General features: G+C 49.2%; 1 protein-coding gene across 1 annotated transcript; it reads left to right on the forward strand.

The window, feature by feature from the left end:
• Positions 1-90: 90 nt before the first annotated feature.
• LOC306640634 (pre-mRNA-processing factor 19) lies at positions 91-10162 on the forward strand. Its single transcript, XM_079105016.1, has 16 exons — positions 91-330; positions 2520-2669; positions 2845-2921; positions 3594-3735; positions 3819-3892; positions 4116-4178; positions 5217-5258; positions 5379-5453; positions 5804-5879; positions 6038-6147; positions 7193-7348; positions 7577-7646; positions 7873-7958; positions 8237-8407; positions 8543-8648; positions 10008-10162. The coding sequence occupies exons 1-16, from the start codon at positions 312-314 to the stop codon at positions 10103-10105; spliced, it is 1515 nt and encodes a 504-aa protein (XP_078961142.1). The 5' UTR covers positions 91-311; the 3' UTR covers positions 10106-10162.
• The last annotated feature ends 9152 nt before the right edge of the window (positions 10163-19314 follow it).

The following is a 19314-nucleotide window of genomic DNA, read 5'->3' on the forward strand; positions in this document are numbered from 1 at the left end:
GCCGCCTTCCTGCCCCGGGAGAACGTTCCGGAAGGAGCCGAGTTAGTTCGGAAATAGCCGAGCGCTATGAGGCGGGCCTTTTCCTGTCCAGTTGCATTCTGGGAAAGGGCAGTTTCCGTTAGGTGCAGAGGGCTGAGGCGCGCCACCGGCCACATTCCCACGTGAAGCGCTCCGCGCGCAGTGCTTCGCGGGGTCGCTCCCTGCTTGCGGCGGAGCGTCCCGGAAGCAGCGGGGAACCGGAAGTGGGCCGCGGAAGCTGAGGAGCTAGTCCCAGAGCTGTGTGAGGTGACTGGGAGCGCTGCGGCGGCGCCATGTCCCTGATCTGCTCTAGTGAGTATTGGCCGTGACTGGTCGTGGGTCGCAGAAGGCCGGAGAGCGGGTCGGAGAGCGGGCAGGTGCGGCGCAGCTGTCGGGGCGGAGGCGGGAATGGGCGCCTGGAGGCCGAGGGGCCGCCTGTCAACAGGGTGGTCCTCCACTCACTGCGGGCTGCATTTGCGCAGTGCTGCGCAGTTTACATAGCTCCCCGGATTTATCGTCGCAGGGGTTATTTGAGGTCAAGGCTTCGTTTTACAGAGTCTGGATAGAAGGATCTGGCGCACGGGAAACTGCTCTCGGTGTAGAAAACCCGAGGACTTGTCAGATTCCGGCTCCGATTGGCTTTGTGATCTGGATCAAGGCCCTGGACCTCAGTTTCCCCATCTGCTGAATTGAAGGCATTGCACTGGCTGTTGTCTGAGGTCTCGCTAGGGTAGTCTAGCTTCTGCAATTTGCAATGAGCACCAGAGGCAGAGAGACAGGGCGCAGAGCCAGGTGTCTGGCTCAGAACCTCACGCAGTGTGACTAATAAAAACAGCGTACGTTTCTAAAACGCTTTATTGGTTCACGACACACTTCCAATCTGTGGTCTCATTTTATCTTCACAAGCATTCCCAAACGCAGAAGTAATGATCTAGGTTTTTACAGAGGAGGATATAAGGCGCAGGAAAGGGAATTTTACCTAAGGATCGCAGCTAGTAAGTGGCGGAGCTGGGTGGTGGAGTAGATTCTTTGACCGTGGATCCATGCTTTTTTCACGCTGTTTACTGTTTTTCTCTCCGGTATTTTACTGTGGCATGCAGGTATTTTCCCTTGCCAGTTTTCCATCCCTTTCTCTATTCTCTTCTCAAAACGTCTCCATTAATCTAAAGAGGGGAAGGAAGGAAGGAAGGGAAATGATAAACAGAAAAGCGAATCTCATGCGTTGAAGAAATTACAGTTTGCAAAGTATTTTCACATGCATTGTTTTCTTTCAGTCTTGAGGAATCTCATTTTTATATTCCCCAGCACCATCTTTTGTAAATAAGGGAACATTTTCCTGAAGGGTTTATAGATGGATTTTATAAGATAAATGGGCAGTAGAAAATTAGCAGGAAAAAAAAATATTTAATTACATACTTATTTACATGTACATAGGAGTTCCACAAAATATGAGACTCCAAAAAAGGGAAACTTACATATCACCCTGAGCTACAGAAAAGGATCTTGGGGCTTTGGGATGGTGACACAAGTTATAGGAGGGGGAGGAGAACTATGTGAATAACGATCATCTTCTCACATAGGTAGAAAAACTCTCAACTCATAAAAGCGCTCTAAAGAATAGGTAATTGAGCATGGAGGAGGCTTTTACTCACCTCTGCCCCTGTAGCCAATCTTCCCTGGGTGAGAGAAGTTAAAAAAAAAAAAAAAACAAAATAAAAACCCCTCCCAGCATTTGGTGGGGAAAGGAAAGGACTGGAGACTGGAAAGCAAGAGAAGGTCAGCAAAACCTCGGTCTGAGCCTGCTTCTGAGGCCTTCCAATCTTCTTTAATTCAAAATACCCAGCATGCCAAAGCTCTGTACTTTGGGGTCTTGTTTTCTGAGCCCCTGCGCTTGTGTACTCCTTCGCTTATCTGTTTAGATGTTTACCCAGTGTCTGCTGAGTATCTGCATTGTACTGGAAGTCAGAGGCCAGCTGTAATCACTATCCTTAATGGGGGCACTATCTGATCTATGTAAAGGGCTGAAAATCATGAATGGCATACAGTAAGCACCATGAAAATGCTTGCTCTTATATAGTTCTTTGTGATTTCCTTGATAATCCATTGGGGTTCTTAACTGAGGTAGGTGGCAGAGATCTGAGTGGCTTCTTGTGTATCTCCATGCCATGCCTATCTGTACGTGTTGAAAAATGAGACGGGCAGGGCTCGTTGACTACTGTTTAGGTGCCTGGCACCTAGTATTTGTACAGTAATTATTTGTTGACACCAGCAGGAGACTAACTGAACAGCTAGTTATGTAGCTGGGGAAAGCATTCTGGGGCCTTTCTTTTGACGTGGTGTCAGATATCTTGCTTCCTGTTGGCTGAGAGTGAGGATGTGGGGCCTTATTGGGGCTAAGGGCATGGGAGGAATCGCGGCACATGAGGACTCCCAGCACATGAGGAATCCCATAGGCCAAACATTCCTTTCACCGCAAGCTCACTGCCTGCCTTTCTCTGCAGTCTCCAATGAAGTGCCAGAGCACCCATGTGTGTCCCCTGTCTCTAATCATGTGTATGAGCGGCGGCTCATTGAGAAGTACATTGCAGAAAATGGTACAGATCCGATCAACAACCAGCCTCTCTCAGAGGAGCAGCTCATCGACATCAAAGGTGCCTGCTGACTCATCTTAGTCCAGGGCCATCTTAGCTTAGCTGGAGAGAGTGGGGAGGGGGAGCCAGCCTGGCGGAGAAGCTGGTGTTTGTTAATGGCTAAAGGGAGAAGATGCGAGGGAAGGGAAGAGTCCCCCACTATGGTTCTTCATACCTGCTTTCACTCTCTTGACAGTTGCTCACCCAATCCGTCCCAAGCCACCCTCGGCCACCAGCATCCCAGCCATTCTGAAAGCCTTACAAGATGAGTGGGTGAGTTTCTGGTTGAGAATCAGTGCCTTCCCAACTTGAAAAGCATGCCTCACTCAATTAGGACTGGGGATTGGAAGGATGGAGATGTGTGCCCCACCACGCCCAGGGCTTCAGGCATGCTAGGCAGGTGCTCTAGCATGGAGCTACACCCCAGCCTTTCTTTGTTGAGGAGCAGGATGGTAGCACAGTAATGGGCCTGGATTTTGTGAGGAATAGAAGAAGATTAAATTATAAGCCTGTGATATCAGGTACTTGTTTCTGTTAACACTAAAAGCACTGAGAACAGCACCTGGTACCTAGGTGTTCGAAATTATGAATGAGTGGGTGAATGAATGAGGTTTTGAGGGACTGTCTAGCATATTGCCTCACATAGTGAGGGTGATCCAAGTGGCAGCAGCAGTATTACTCCCTTTTAGAGAGGTGACAACTTTACATCCATGATTTGTTGGTAAGTTAGAAAAGGTGGGAATGGGAAAGAGCTGGCTCCTGCTTCTGTCCAGTGTTGGTATGGGGCAGGAGCTGGTGAGTGTTTGCCTGCATGTTCAGGGTCACTTGGATGTTGCTTAGGTCTTGGATTGCTCTGTGTGGGATAGGAGGCAGGGTCTCTTTTGGGGTGACTGCTGCATGTTCCTGTTCCCTCCCACCCCTCACAGTGGCATTTCCCTCTCTCAGGATGCGGTCATGCTGCACAGCTTCACTCTGCGCCAGCAGCTGCAGACAACCCGCCAGGAGTTGTCCCATGCTCTGTACCAGCATGATGCTGCCTGCCGTGTCATTGCCCGTCTCACCAAGGAAGTCACTGCTGCCCGAGAAGGTACAGCCTGTCCCTTGCTGCCCCCCACTCTAGGCTGATCCTGCTTTGTACTATTCCATTTCTAACTTCATCTTTTCTCTCAGCTCTGGCTACCCTGAAACCACAGGCTGGTCTCATCGTGCCCCAGACTGTGCCAAGCTCACAGCCAAGTGTTGTGGTGAGTGTCCCTCTTTCCTCACCAGCTGCTTATTTTTTTTTTTTTTTTTTTTTGCGGTACTGGGGATCGAACTCGGGGCCTTGTGCTTGCAAGGCAAGCACTCTACCAGCTGAGCTATCTCCCCAGCCCCCAGCTGCTCATTTGTACGTGGCAGCCCACTTAGCCTCCTTCTGCAGGTGTCGGTGCTCTGTGCCTCTCTCACCTTCACTCTTCCTCTCCTCAGGGTTCAGGTGAGCCCATGGATTTGGGCGAGCTGGTGGGAATGACCCCTGAGATTATCCAGAAGGTAAGTTGTGCTTTCTCTTGGTGGGGATGGTGATGGGCCCTCGCGTGGGAGTGGTGTGAGGTAGTGTGGCGTGGAGACTCTGAGCCCAGATTGCCTGGGCTTGTTTTTTGTGCTGGAAATTGAACCCAGGGCACTTTACCATTGAGCTACTTGGTTGGTCCTTTTTAATTTTTATTTCGGGACAGGGGTTTCTCTGTTACTGAGGTTAGCCTTGAACTTGTAATCTTTCTGCCTCAGCCTTCCAAGTTGCTAGAATTGCAGGTGTGCACCACCACACCTGGCTTCTCTGGGTTTGTATTCTGATGCCACTTATAAGCTTTATGACCCTAGTTGACTTAGCCAGTCTTTCTGTGTTTCATTTCCCTTCCAACCTGAGAATAATAGTACCTACTTTGGGACTTGTGGTAGGAAAGATTTAATTACTGATAAGTAATTTAATTTAGCTTCTGTCATTACTGGAGTTCTTTGTAGATATTAAACCACTTTGTGCTATGTTCCCTGCAGGCTGGCAGGGGGTGGGAGTGGGCAGTGAGGGAAACAGGACAGGAGTTATCTTTATAGATGAAGAACCTGAGGTTCAGATTCAGAGACACAGCTCGTAAGACATGCAGCTGGGCTCCTGATTCCAGTCCTGTGTGCTGTCGTACCCACAGAATCCTCGTGTGGGGGCTTGATAGTTGGTGTTTTTCCCAGTAGGTCGGCTTGTCAACATGTATCTGAGCTCATATCTTCATGGCATGGTCCTGATCTGGGAGCTGTTTAGCTGGTACATGTCCTTGTTCTGCCACTTATCACTTCTGTGACTTAGGCTAATGGCATCACTTCTCTGAGTCCCAGTTTCCACAGCTATTAAATACGGTCATCGACACCCACCTTATAAGGTTGGAGTGAAAGTAAAAGAGGTCATCGTGCTAGCCTTTACCATAAAACTGGCAGGTGGCTCTTTCTTGGTGATGCTTGTGATTAAAATTCAGCATGCCATTGTCCTGGGAAGGTCACTTGTCTCAAATTTATCTTATTTCCCTTTCTCTTCCCTAGCTGCAAGACAAGGCCACTGTGCTGACCACGGAGCGTAAGAAGGTGAGTCTTCTGGAGCCAGGAGAGGGCGTTGGCTGGATGTGAGGCCCTTGACTCCTTAGGGAATGGGGGTGTCCATGCTGCACTCGTAGCTACTTTTCTTGGGCTTTTTCATTTTCTCAGAGAGGAAAAACTGTGCCTGAGGAGCTGGTGAAACCGGAAGAGCTCAGCAAATACCGGCAGGTGGCTTCCCATGTGGTAAGTGAATCCCTTCCAACTTGGAGATGACCCCACATCTGCTGTTTCTGGGGCAGGGTGGGCCCACATGGGGACCGGTGAGTGGCAGGCTGTTCAGGCCTCTGCCCCTGTGTCTCACTTGGCTGCTGAGTTGCCAGGGCTTTTCTTCTTGCCCAGATCTGGGTTTCCCAGTCATGCAGTGGAGGAAGTCTGCATCCAGGCAGAAGCCACGCCGAGTGGATGAGGGATCGGAGTTGCTCTTGATCCGCTGGCTGGGGAGGGTGACTGGAGATGGGGATGGGCGAGCTGGGTGGCTTTGTGGCTGCCTTGATTTGGCCATGACTGGGTTTGGTGCGGCTTTCTTTGCCAAGGGATTGCACAGTGCCAGTATTCCCGGGATTCTTGCCCTGGACCTCTGTCCCTCTGACACCAACAAGATCCTCACTGGTGAGTCTGGTCCTGGCCCCGCAGCCTGGAACTGGGAGCAGTGGTAGGGGAAGTCGCGTGCTCCTGGTCCTTTTCGTGGCTCTGGGAACAGAAGTACCTTCTTATACCAGGGGATCTGAATAGACCTGACTCACTTTTGGTCTTGGGGTCTTTTGCAGGTGGGGCAGATAAGAATGTTGTTGTTTTTGATAAGAGTTCTGAGCAAATCCTGGCCACCCTCAAAGGCCACACCAAGAAGGTCACCAGCGTGGTGTTTCACCCTTCCCAGGTAAGGGGTTCTTACAGTCATTCTTGGTCCCTTGTTCCTGAGCCGTTTTCAGTGGTTTAGGGCCCCAGAACTAATTCCTCACCCATACTGTTTCCTTGGAGGAGTTCTAATGTGGAGTGGGCATGGAGGGCTTCCGGAGCACGGGATTGTCCTCTGTGTAGGACCTGCTGAAGCAGTGGGCCTCAGGCCGTGGGCAGAAAGAAAGTGCAGTTTTACAAAGCATGTTCACTGAAGTATTTTATACTAGGAAAAGAAAAAGATCTTTCATAATACATTCTTAATACAAACTACAGAAAATAAGGCTCAAGACAATCTTGACTCAGAGGTATCAGGAAGACAGATCGGTTTCCATGGTGCTTGAGGTTGACTGGAAAGTAGTGTGGGTTCAAATAGTTGGGAACCTCTGGGTTAGAGGGTAAAGGTTGTTCACGAGATGGGATGAGTGGAAAACTTTTTATAAAACTAACCTAAATTCAAATTGAAAACAGTGTCCTGCATACGTAGTGTTAGTATGTGTGTCTTTTATGAAATTGTGTTGTTAAAAAATGGCACTTGTTTTTATCTTATGGCTTCTGATGTTCTAACTAAACCATATTAATTTGTTAAGAGAGAGCATGTAAGTTCTCCCTTTCTGGTCTTTTGGAGAATTAACTTGCCCCTGAAATCCAAAAGTGAGGGCTGCATTGGAACATGGCCTTTCCAGACCCAGAACCGTTAGCACCTGCTCCATCAGTGCAGTAGCCATTAGCTGCTTGTGGCAAAGTAAACAAATCCAGTTCCTCTGTTGCTCTAGCCACACTTTGATCCTGAAAGGGGTGGGAGATCACGCTCTGTTGCAGTTAGTCTCTTTACCACTAGGTGGTGATGCCTCCAAAAGGCCCGATGTTTGGCCATTTAATAGTATTTACAGTTGGCCTTCTGGAGCATCCTTGTTTGGATAGATGGTTCTAGGTGGGGCAGGGCCAAGAAGAGAAGCAGCTGTTGGGAGAATCTTGTCCATTTCTCTCCCTGTCTCTGACATTCTGCCGCTTGGCTTGCCTTTTAGGACCTGGTGTTTTCTGCTTCCCCGGATGCCACCATCAGGATTTGGTCTGTCCCGAACACCTCTTGTGTACAGGTTGTTCGGGCCCATGAAAGTGCTGTGACGGGCCTCAGCCTCCATGCCACTGGTGACTATCTCCTGAGCTCCTCTGATGACCAGGTGCGGTCTTAGCCAGGGCCCTGAAGAGGCCTGCTGGTCCCTGAGCTTGAATGTCCTGGGTGGAGAGGGCATGCTAACTTCAACTGGTTCCCCAGGTCCCCGAGAATACATCCTTAGCCAGGAGGAGCTGGCTTTGCCAGTGCTTGCTGCACCAGGTTTCTCCTCCTGAAAGACCACCAAACCTGGGGACCCACTCTCTCATTGGCTCCTCTGCTCTCTTCTTTTCAGTACTGGGCCTTCTCTGACATCCAGACGGGGCGTGTGCTCACCAAGGTGACAGATGAGACCTCTGGCTGCTGTAAGTTGCCTCAGAGGCAGCGGGCTTTCTTGTGTGCTGTTTACCACTTATTCTTAAGGTTTATTTAGTCACTTGCTCATTTGTTCTAAAGTCAGTACTTCCCATAGCACCTGCCTGGTGCCATCCCTTACTATGTCAGCACATGTGAAATGTGGAGAATAGAAGCCTGACTTGCTGCTCTGTCTCCTCGAGTGTCCTCTGACCAGGTGCCTTCTCTTCTCTGTAGCTCTCACCTGTGCGCAGTTCCACCCCGATGGGCTCATTTTTGGAACAGGAACCATGGACTCTCAGATTAAGATCTGGGACTTGAAGGTAGGGCATGGCAGGCCTCCATCTGGGGCACAGGTTTGGAGGGAGCTGATTAGGTGCTTAGGGCATCTGGCACTGTGAGTGTCCTGGGGGCAGGGGAATGATTGGCTCTGGGCTATGGCGTGATGCCTGTGGTATGTGAGCCAGACCCTCTGCATCCATCCGCTGTCTGTCTTTCCCTGAAGGACAGAGGATGTTTCAGAGGTAAGAGTTTGGTGGCCCCGTTTTCTTCCTTTTGTGACCAGTGGGTGATATATATCTTAATACACTCCCAACTGTAGGAGCGCACCAATGTGGCCAACTTCCCTGGCCACTCAGGCCCCATCACCAGCATCGCCTTCTCTGAGAACGGGTACTACCTGGCCACGGCAGCCGACGACTCCTCTGTCAAGCTGTGGGACCTGCGCAAGCTGAAGAACTTCAAGACGTTGCAGCTTGACAACAACTTTGAGGTGTGCCCCCTCCCCAGTGTCTGGTTGATTCTCATCCTCTTCATTGTAATTATCAAATTAAGCTGCTCTGTTGGTCCCTGGTTGCCCTGTAGTTTACATTCCCTTTGTTTAACCTTTTTTTTCTGGTTCTGGCAGGTGAAGTCACTGATCTTTGACCAGAGCGGCACCTACCTGGCCCTTGGGGGCACAGATGTCCAGATCTACATCTGTAAACAATGGACAGAGATTCTTCACTTTACAGGTAGAGACTGGCCCTGGGGTATTGAGACCTTTTGGTGCCCAGGCCCAGAGGGAGGTTGGGAAGCCTCCCCAGGCTGGGAACCTCTGAGTTTGGCATGAATTTGCCGAGACAGCTTTGAATCACTACCTGAGGCAGGAGAGCATTATGACCAAGGAAAGGATTTGAGAGACTGACTTTAAGTGCCAAATCTGCCTCTCCCACTCCCAGCTGCATGGCTTTGGGCAAGTTACTTAATCTTGCTGAAGTGTTGGAAAAATTGGAATGATGATAATATACACCCAGTGGGACTGTTGAGATTTACGTAAGAATATACACAGATATAGGCTAGAGCAACGTCTGGCACATGGTAAGGATTTGCTGCTGCTGTTCAGTATTGTGTCTTAGTCCGTTGTGGGATTTGAGCAGCAAGTAAGAGAGAGCCTGTGTTTGCAATAGTGAATAGTCCAGTCGGGAGGCAGGGTAGAGTGAGTTCACACGTCCTTCTTAGTTGCAGTTCCAGAGCCAGAGCATACCAGAGTTTCTGACCTCCTCCTAGTCATGTGACCCTGGTCTGTGACTTTCCTTAATAACTTTAGCTTATTCATTTTTAGAACGAGGATGTTGGCAGTGCTTTGCGGAGTGTGCCAACTGGTGACATAGAGGTGCCCGGTGTCACTTCAGTGCTGATCAAATGATGGCTGCCACTATCTTTTTGATGAAATTCTTGTCCTCATTAGCAGATAGTGGGCAGGAATTCAGGGTACTTCTTCCACACCTTGCCTTCTCCTGGGCCTGCTCAGTGTCCGTTGCAAAGGTCTTGAGGCCTGACTGTGACTCACTGGTTTCAATCCTACACTGGGCCCTGTGTTTTGATTTAGAGCTGTTAGGTAGAAAGCAGGCTGCGAGCATAAGGCAGGCATTTTGTGGAGAGCTGGTGGGCTCCAGGTGTGATCGTGTATCTAGGGATTCGTAACTCATTACCATGAAGGCAAATTCCTGCTAGATGTAGGGTTGATGGCTGTGAGTTACCTGAGCTGGAAGCAGACATACACCAGCAAACTGAGCACTGAGGTTTCCAACTGAACTGAGTTAGTTGCCCAGAAAGCTCAGGTGAGAAGGCGGCTGACCTTCCTTTATTCATCCCACCAACAAAAAATGGAGTGCCTGCCCTGTTAGGCTCTGAGGACGGTGCTGGAGGTGAGTGGTGGGTAGGTCAGAGCCACCTACCCTTGTGTGAAGTCGCTGCAGAGAGCAGACCAGCAGCACCATGCAGGGTGACGAGGACGGGTTGGAGTTGGGTTGGGAGTGTGTCTCTGGGGGCTGGTGTTTAGGTCTGAAGGAGGAAAAGCCTTCTCACAGCCGCCTCTTGTCTCTCCTCAGAACACAGTGGCCTGACCACAGGGGTGGCCTTTGGGCACCACGCCAAGTTCATCGCTTCAACTGGCATGGATAGGAGCCTCAAGTTCTACAGCCTGTAGGCCCTGTGCCTTCTCTTGGAAGCTGGGCCTCATCTCAGTAGTGGGGTAGAATTAGGGGTGGGAGGGTGGGGGCAACGCCTGGGGGGAGGGGGGCACCTCGGGGGGGCATTCACATCATTTCACTCTGGTCTGGGTGGTGGCCTGAGAGCCATGGCAGCATGGACCACCCTCACCCATGCGCCTCGGCCCCACAGGAAGGGACAAGGGAGGAAGAGCTGTCGCCCTGTAAAGGTTCAGGGTTGCAGCCCAGGGCTTCTCCCCTAGAGGAGGTGGCTGTTCTCCCACTGTTTCAGTTTCTGTGAGACAGGGAGAGGCCGAGCCAAGGGCACTGTGAAGGGGATGGGCATGAGGGACCCACAGGTTTTTGTAAGCAGTGATCTAGTTTCATTAAAAAAAGAAAACAATAAACATAGCCACCTCCGTGTGTCTGTCTGTACCAGGAGCACACTCAGCTGGGAAGGTCAAGGGGAGGAAGGGAGCCCACGGCACTGGCTACCAGGAACTCCCTCCTTCCTTTCTTCTCTGCACTGTCTTCTTAACTGCACAGCAGAAATAAAAGCAAATCTAAGCCAGTTTTCAGGCCTTGACCTTGTTTCCAGGGCTTCCAGTCTCTGCATTTGCCTGGGCTTGGCTTCTCACAGCCTGGAGGGAGGGGAAGCATGGGGAAGGCTAGCCTTAGGCTGCGGGTGAGCGGCTGAGCATCTCTGGAAGGGTTTTTTTAATCGCAGGTGATAGAAAACCTGTCCCCACTGGCTTGAGTGAGTAAAGAGATTTTACTGACTGGCAGTTGGAAAATTGAGGTAGAGCTGCTTCCGGAGGAGACAGCCAGTGAGTGGTAAAATAAAAAACAGATAAGAAGTGCACGGAGGGGGTTAACGTGGGTCCAGCGACTGCCTTAGATCTGGAGGTCGTGAGAGGCCACGGGAGGGTGATGCCAAGGCCTGAAGGACTGGGTGAATCGAGGATGAGGGAAGCAAGGATCTGAGGCTGGACAGGCGAGGTGTGCGGAGGAACAGGAAGGAGGCCACTGGTGGAGGGGAGTGGCTGAGGGGAGTGGCCACCTGGGGTGGTCCCTGGGAGAGGGCCATCCCGATGGAGTGCTGGGGCTGGAAGCTTGCTTGGAGTGGGGGAGAGGATGTGAGGGAGCCAGTGATGATGGACACAAGGATTGTGCTGGGGGGAGCTAAGAAATGGGGTGTTGCCGGGAGGGCTGTGGGGTGAGGCACAGCAGTCCACACTGTTGCTGCATCACACCCTGAGCACGTTCCGCATGTCGCTTCTGTGGTCCAGGAGGTTTGAGCATGCCATGTCTACCTGGAGGGGCCAGAGTGCTTAGTAGATACTGAAAGCTCTGGAGAATTTTGGGAGTAAAGATATTTAATTTTTTTAACCAAATTTTCTTAAATATTTGACCAGCTAAGCCTTTATACCGTTTGGTCTGACCGCCTTCTCTCCATTCGCAACCCTAACATTCAGGTTCTGAGAACACAAGTGTTGGAGCAGGATGGAGACGGAAGGGGCCAGGCCTTAGCCTGGGGACATCTGGAGCTAAGTTGGCCCCCAGCACTAGCATGGCACTAGAACCATTGAATGATTTCTGGAGTTATATATTAAAGTGCATTCTTAATATTTGTTTTAATTTCTAGGAAAAGTAAGGAGATTGTGGAGGACAGAGGTTCTTGGGTGATCCCTAGGTCGGGGGACACTACGTTCACCCTGAGATTGCATGAAGCCGGTGGCATGTCCATACATAGAGGGAGCCTAGATTATCTAAAGGACTGTAATCCTACCCCCGTCCTAGAAGAGTGGGTGTGTGCGCCCTCAGCCTGGCCTCAGAGCTCGATGTGGGTGTCACATCAACATTGTACCTCCTGTCTCAGGCGTCAGTCCACTCAAACAGAAGCTGCTCTCTGGACACTACACGCATACTCATCTTGAGGTGTTTTGTTTTGTTTTGTGGTTCTAGGGGTGGAACCTAGGGCCTTGGGCATGCTAAGCAAGCACTTTACCACTGAGCTATGCCCCTGCCCCACATTTAATTTTAAAAATTTGTTCTAATCAGTTGTACATGACAGTGGGATATTTTTTGACATAGCATTCGTAAATGGAGTATACTTCCTCATTCTTCTGGTTGTTGATGTAGAGCCACACAGGTCGTGTAATCATATGTGCACATAGAATGATAATGTCTGACTCGTTCCCCACATTTAATTCTTGGAACAACCTTGGCTGCACTGTGCTGGCCACCCTGAGTGATTTCTTCTTCCCAGCACACCACAGAGAGCTTCGAGCTTCCTTTGCAGTACGGGGTAGAAGGCGGCATACTCTGGAACCAGACTCGCTGGCTTTGAATACAGCTCTTGCATGGCTAGCTGCAGATTATCCTTGGGCAGATGACTTGTTTGGGTTTCTTTGTAAGAGGGGACATCGTAAGGACTGAGTGCTCAGAACAGGGACTGCACAGAATAAGTGCTCTGCTTTAAAATTGCTGCTGCTGCTGTATTATTTTTCTCCCTGGTGTCTTCCTTCCCAAGATGGGTTAAATCCTCCAGGAAGCCTCTGGTGCCTGTTCCCACCCTGCCAGGCGAGCGACCTCTCTTTGAGGCCTTGGCTCAGCCTCCAGCATAACTCTGAACATGTTACCGTGAAGGTGTTTACGCATGTCCCTAAGCCAGGTTTTGGTCTTGAGGGCAAGGCCGTGTATCCATTGCTGCCATTCAAGTTCATGTCCCACTGCTGTTACTGGCAGATTGAGAGAATCAACCCTGGGGGCTCAGTCCAAGGCTGGCTGTCTGCTTCTTTGGTAAAGAAAAATGGGGTTTGGCACACTAGTAGCAGTTTCAACAGAATGGAATGGAGAACTGTCACCTCTGCCACACAGCTGTTGGCTCAGCTGCCTTGGAGGTGGCTCTCAGTTGTGAGTTGTGGGTCCTAAAAGGCTCACCTTTTCTGAGCCCATAAGTCAAGTGAGCCATCACAAGCTCAGTGTTTTGTGTCCAAGCACAGTAAATTCCTAGGCATCAAAGGGAAGCATTAGGTGACATAGTCAATACTTCCTGTGTCCTATGGGCACTTACTTGAGTCTTTGGATGCTCAAACCCCATGTCTCAGCTATTGAAAACAAGGGGCATCTACATTGTTGTGCTTGAACTTGGAGCACTAACCAAGGAGGTCACCTGGGGGCAGTGTAGTTGCATCTGTCTCCCTAGCAACCTGGAACCAGGACCCAGCTCCTCTGTCCTCCAGGAGGACCCTGCCAGCAGGTGGTGTCCGCTCTATTCTGTAGATGAGAGAACACACGCAGAAGTGCCTTGGCCTAGGCCACCTGGTAAGTGGTGGAGCTGGGATTTTAAGACATCTGACTTCAGGGACATAGCTCGTAATCCCTCTATGGCTTTCTGGCAGTGTCGTGCTGGGGTTAAGTGTGGGCTCTGGAGTCAGAAGCCCAAGTTTGAACCCCAGCTCTGCAACTATGATGTGTGTCTTTATGTCTCCGTTTCTGTATCTGAAAAAGGAGCTCATGGTGCCCACTTGATAGGATCAAGTTCAGGATCCAGTGCACTAACGTGTAGAGAGCACTCGCAGGCTTGGTAAACGTTGGTTACTCACCCTGTGCTGGCCCTCGCTGGTTGCCATCTGTAGTCTAAAGGTTGGGTCTGTCCGCCTTGTCCATTCATAACCCTAACATTCAGGCTCCGAGAACACAAAGTGGCTGGAACATAACCCAGACCAGGAGGCAGGAGTGTACAGAAAACAACCATGACACTAGAGTCCTCATAGAGGTGCCGACGGGGGGCGGGGGTGGCAGCAGTGCAACTGGTTTGAAAACCAGGTAAATCTGGAGGGGAGTTGCCAGCAGCATTTTGGAAAATCAGAAGTTCACTAGGTGGACAAAGGACAGAGGAACAGAATAGGGGTGACTGGTGGAAGCCGAGGAGCTCACAGCCCATGCCCCGTGGTGCAGAGGAGGCTTGAGATAGCAGGCGTGCAAAGTTCAAGTCCTACCTGATGGTTTTCAAAATTTGGAACAAATCTTTAACCGACATGCCGAAAAAATTTTTCAATATCTAAAACATACGTGTACAGTTTAAAGAAGAGTAAACAGCCTACTATCCACCAGCCAGGTGAAGAAAGCATTGCAGTCCTCAGAGTGTTCCCTCAACGCATACCTCCCTCCCTCCCCGACGTGGAGAAAACCAGTATTCTGAAATTGGTGTTGCTAATTACTTTTTTGGGGTTATATTGTTTTTTGAACATTATATAAACAAAATTATTCAATCTGCTTTCTTTTACTTTACTTTCTCAATATTTTTTTGTTTTCCCCACGGTGCTGGGGATCAATCCCAGGGCCTCACACATGCTAGGCAAGTGCTCTGTCACTGAGCCACTGCCCAGTGTTGTTCTTGACTTACCTGTGTTGACACGTGTTCATTCACTGTTATACAAAAAAAGGCGGTGGCCTTCCAGAACACCAGGCTGCGGGGACAGCGTGCACTGGTGATAGGAGCAGGTTCTGCATAGCCCATTTGTTCCAGGACTGTGCTGGGAGGAGGGACTTGGCCAGTAGGCTGTGGAGCTTTTAGGCTGCATGGTCAGGAAGAACAGCTCCTACCCCTAGTGTGACCAGGCATCTAGGGTCCAAGTGTTGCTGTCGCAGTTATTTGTTGTGCCCCACCAAATTATATGGGGATTATATGGCATTGTGTTCATGGTTGGAGAAGCAGCAACCCTTCCTCTGATGTATTAGGGGGCTGGGGTCTAAGCCTTGCAATTGATCCATGCCTGAGGCAGTTGGCAATGGCCAGATTCTTTGGAACCCTTGTAAGAAACCAACTCTTTCTGGAAGGCAGACTGCAAGGGATAAACCTTGGACAAGATAAAGTAAGGTTAACCTGTCAGGTCGGGATTTACGCAGCTACATGGGAGGGAGCAAAACAACGAAGGCAGCGGGCAGCGCGCCAAAGAGTGACCAATCAAACGCGGACAGATAAACCCCACTGACCCTTATGTCCACCTATCACTCATCAGGACCCCGGCCTATTCCGGCCTATAAGGACCCTGGGCAGCCGGGGCCATGTGCGATTTTTTCTGGCTCTCCACCCTGACCTGTACCCCAGAGGGCTGGGAATTTCTCACGAGAGCCAAATTCCAATAAAGCTTTGCTTTGACTGCTTTTTGTCTGACTTTTGTTTGGCCACCAACCCTCACCCTCGAGCTTACATAACCCTTATCCCATCCATTATAAAAATAAATCATAGGAATATGCCACAATGCATTTAGGTGTTGTTGATAATAGACCTGAGCATTTCTAGTTTAATTTTGTCTTTTTGATAAATGACAGTCTGTTTCTGAGCACAGACCTGCCTGGCTACATTCTGACTAACAGATCTGGTGCTGAGTGCTCCTGTCCATGGGCCCTCACCAACACTTAGCATTTCCTGACCTTTTACTTTTTGCCAGTCTGGGAGGTATATAGGAGTATCTTGAGGTTTACTTTTGACATCCATGATTACAGTTGAGGTTGAGTTTTTTCTTTTTCTTTCTTCCTTTCTTTCTTTTTTTTTCTTTCTTCAGTGCTAGGGTTGAACCAGGGGCTCTCTACCATTGAGCTACACCCCCAGCCCAAGGTTGAACATCTTTTCATCTACTTCTGGACTAACTGAATTTATATTCTGTGATAGGCCTATTGGTACCCTTTACCTATTTCTCTGTATTGTCTTTTTCTTACTGATTTGTAGCATTTAAAAAAAAAAAAAACACGTGTTTTGAATGGCAGCCCATTGGTCAAGAATGTGTTGCAAATATCTCCCAGTTCATGCCTTGTCTTCTAACTCGATGATTTCTGATTGTGAGGTGTTCATTTGATTTGGAATTTTTCCCAGAGAATGTTTTGAGTCTGGCTGAAATGACATCCTTTCAGATGGGATTTGCCTTGGCTTCTGCCTGAAGCTGGGGATTACTTTAATTATCACCCTGGGATTGCTTTAAATTAGTCAGTCCTTGAGGTCTTTTTTTCAGAGTGAACGTCTGAGGGTTCTTCCTTCCTCCTTTCCCTCTCAGTGTGTGAATTTGGACTGTACACACAGGAAAGGGGAACAGAAGTTCTAATTTGCATGGTGATTTTTTTTTTTTCTAATTAATCAGCACTAAGATGGTGGTAGGTGAGATCCTTGTTGCCCCCTCTCTTCACTCTTGCAATGAGAACTGAACTCTCTGGAGTCCCAGCTTCCTCGGAAGCCTACATCTGAACTTCTCAGCCCTTGGCAGGCTTCAGACCTAATTTACAGTCTCCTCTGCTCATCACACAGAAAGGTTAAGGTCTCCAGAATTCTGTAGAAATTTCCAAAATAGAAGCTGGTTTTACTTCCCAGAGTTCTTGCTTTTATTTTTGTCCCGTCTGCATGCCTTTTTTTTTTTTTTTTTTTTTTTCCTCATGTTAGTTCAACAATGGTTTAAACACATTTTAAAATGTTTACAATCTGGCATTTGGATGTCTACTTCCAAACATGGATCTAGTCGCCCTACTGCTGGAACAGAATTGGCTCTCTTGCAGAAATGCCTGGATGTGGGGCTGTGCTTCAAGAAGTTACATTTTACTGAAGTTCAATCAACAGGTTGTGAAGCATTCTCCCCCTTTAAGACAAAGCACCTTTGGTGACATTGATTTGATCTTAATGCATGGGGTATGTATGTGGGAGTCAGGTGAGGGAGGGGAAATAGGGGGTCTAGTCTAGTCTCACTTTGCTGTGGCCCAAAAGGCAGGAAGAAAAATATCACGGCCATGAGCAGCTATGCTTCCTTCTGCAAGTCAGCAAAAGCAGTTTGCTGTCCTCCCTCAGATCTGACAGCTTGTCCCAAGGCCCAGGTGCATGCTCCCTCCAGGAGATGGTAACAGGGACGTGAACCAAGTTTTAAATTGGGTGAAATTCAGAGGAGTTTTTCCCCCAGTGCTAGGGGTTGAGCCCAGGGGTGCTCTACCACTGAGCTCCTCCCCAGCACTCTTCATTTTATAGTGAAACAGAGTCTGGCTGAGTTGCCCAGGCTGATCTCCACCTTGCCGTCTTCCTGCCTTAAACTTCCATGTTGCTGGGATTACAGGTGGACCACTGTGCCCGCCCAGATATCTAGGGCAGTCAAAGCTGATTGCTTCCCTCCAGCCAGAACACAGGGAGCCTAGTGCCACATAGGCTTCCTATGTCTGTCTGTAAATCCTGGTACAGATGTGTTGACAAAACCTATGCATAATTTAAATGGCAATCACAATTTGCCTGTCAAAAAGCATGTACCTCCACACACTTGAAAGTAGGAAACAACTGCATTGTCACAGGGGTATCACAAAAAAAGCAAACAAATACTTTCATGATTCGTTAGGTTAGGGGAAGATCTTTGCCATAGTCAAAGATACAAATATGAGGGGAAAAAAAATCACTGTTAGATAATCCTCTCAGCAGGATGAAAGGAAGAACCCCACAAAGAAAAGCCAGTGGGACTGGGGCCATGACTCAGTGGCAGAGTCTGTGCCTGGCAGATGCAAGGCCCTGGTTCAATCAATAGTACCAGAGGGAAAAGAGCAATGACCAGTCAGTGGGAACCTGATAAGAAGAAGATGTTCCCCCCTTGATCTGTGAACATCCTTTACAGGCAAGGAAGGAAAGAAGTGCTGGGAGAGGAGATAAAAGACACGAGAGCAATTCGTGAGATACGGAGGCTATCAAGATGCTTAACTTCGTAATCAAAGCGCTCCATTTTAAGATAGCAATGCTCTTTGCCTTCTGCTGCTCAGATAGGTGAAGATTTAGAGAGATACTGGTCTGTGGGGGAGCAGCCACCCACACAACCCCAGAGCCCAGCAGTCCTCAGGGTGTGTTTTGTGACCCAGCAGTTCTATTGATGAATTTCTTCCGAGAAAAAAGTATATAAAGATTGTGAGCTTATCTAACTGCATTACCACTTTTATCCAACAGTAGGTTTGGTTTCTTTCACACCCAAGGAGATCCAATATGCCATAGTTAAACCATAATTGAGGGAAAATATCTATTAAAAATGATAGGAAAATGCAGTCTGTAAAAAATAAAAAAAATTAAAAAAATGATAGGAAGCCAGGCATGGTGGCACATGCATGTAATCCCAGCAGCTCAGGAGGCTGAGGCAGGAGGATTGAGAATTCAAAGCCAGCCTCAGCAACTTAGTGAGGCCCTAAGCAACTCAGTGAGATGCTGTCTCTAAATAAAATATAAAAAATGACTGAGGATGTGGCTCAGTGGTTAAGTGTCCTTGGGTTTAATCCCCAGTCTCCCTACCGCACCATCCCCAAAATGATTGGAAATGATGCAGGGTATTTACTCTTGCGTTTTTAAAGAAGTTAAAAGACCACACTATGACTGCAGCCGGCACTGCAGAACAACGCTTTGCTGACACAGGACATCAGTGCCATTGCTCAGTCCAGCTTCCTGTGCTGATCAGAATTCCGTAGTGGGCCTGTGGGATGTGCAGGTGCTGCTGGCAGCAGAACCCTGGGCAGCCGGGTTCCTCCAGCCAACAAGTCCAGAACCCTTACTTGTTCTACACCGACCCTGTGGAGTATGTCCTAGGCTCTCCTGTACCATCAGGAAGCTGGGCAGGGCTGGACTGGCCAGCGCTAGCCACAGCCAGGAAGACAGGCCCAGAGAATGAAGTTACCCAACTTCCAAGGCCAGCGTCCGACTTTCTGCTGTTCTGCTGACTCTGCCGGAAAAGCCCAAAGGCAGCAGTTTCCCGGACCTTCCTCCTCTTGGCATGCAAACTTGTTCTCATATAGGGGGTGGCGGTGAGGACCAGGAAAGCATTAGTTTTGGGGCAGGAGGAAGAGAAGTTCCAGTTAGTAGCTAAGAGCACTCAGTGAATGCTGGCTGTTATGTACTATTCTACGTGTTCTTATTAACTCGTTTTATCCAATATTCCTGTGGGTATAGGTATTGTCTCCATTTCACAGAAGAGAAAACAGAGAAGGTCAGTAACGCACTTCATATTACCCAGCTGGTAGGTGGCCTGACTTGGAATCCATACGCTTGACCATGACCCTGAAGATGAAAAAGATCAGGTAGGCAAGGAGCCAGCAGCGGGGCGGGGGCCCTGGGTAGCACCAAGGCCACTGCCTGACTTGAGCCCTGGCGTTCCCTGTGCCAGCTCCTTGGCACATGCTTTACCAGAGTCCCCCATGGTCCTCTTCA

The sequence above is a fragment of the Sciurus vulgaris genome (assembly GCF_902686455.1).
Source record: "Sciurus vulgaris genome assembly, chromosome: 11".
NCBI lineage: Eukaryota > Metazoa > Chordata > Mammalia > Rodentia > Sciuridae > Sciurus > Sciurus vulgaris.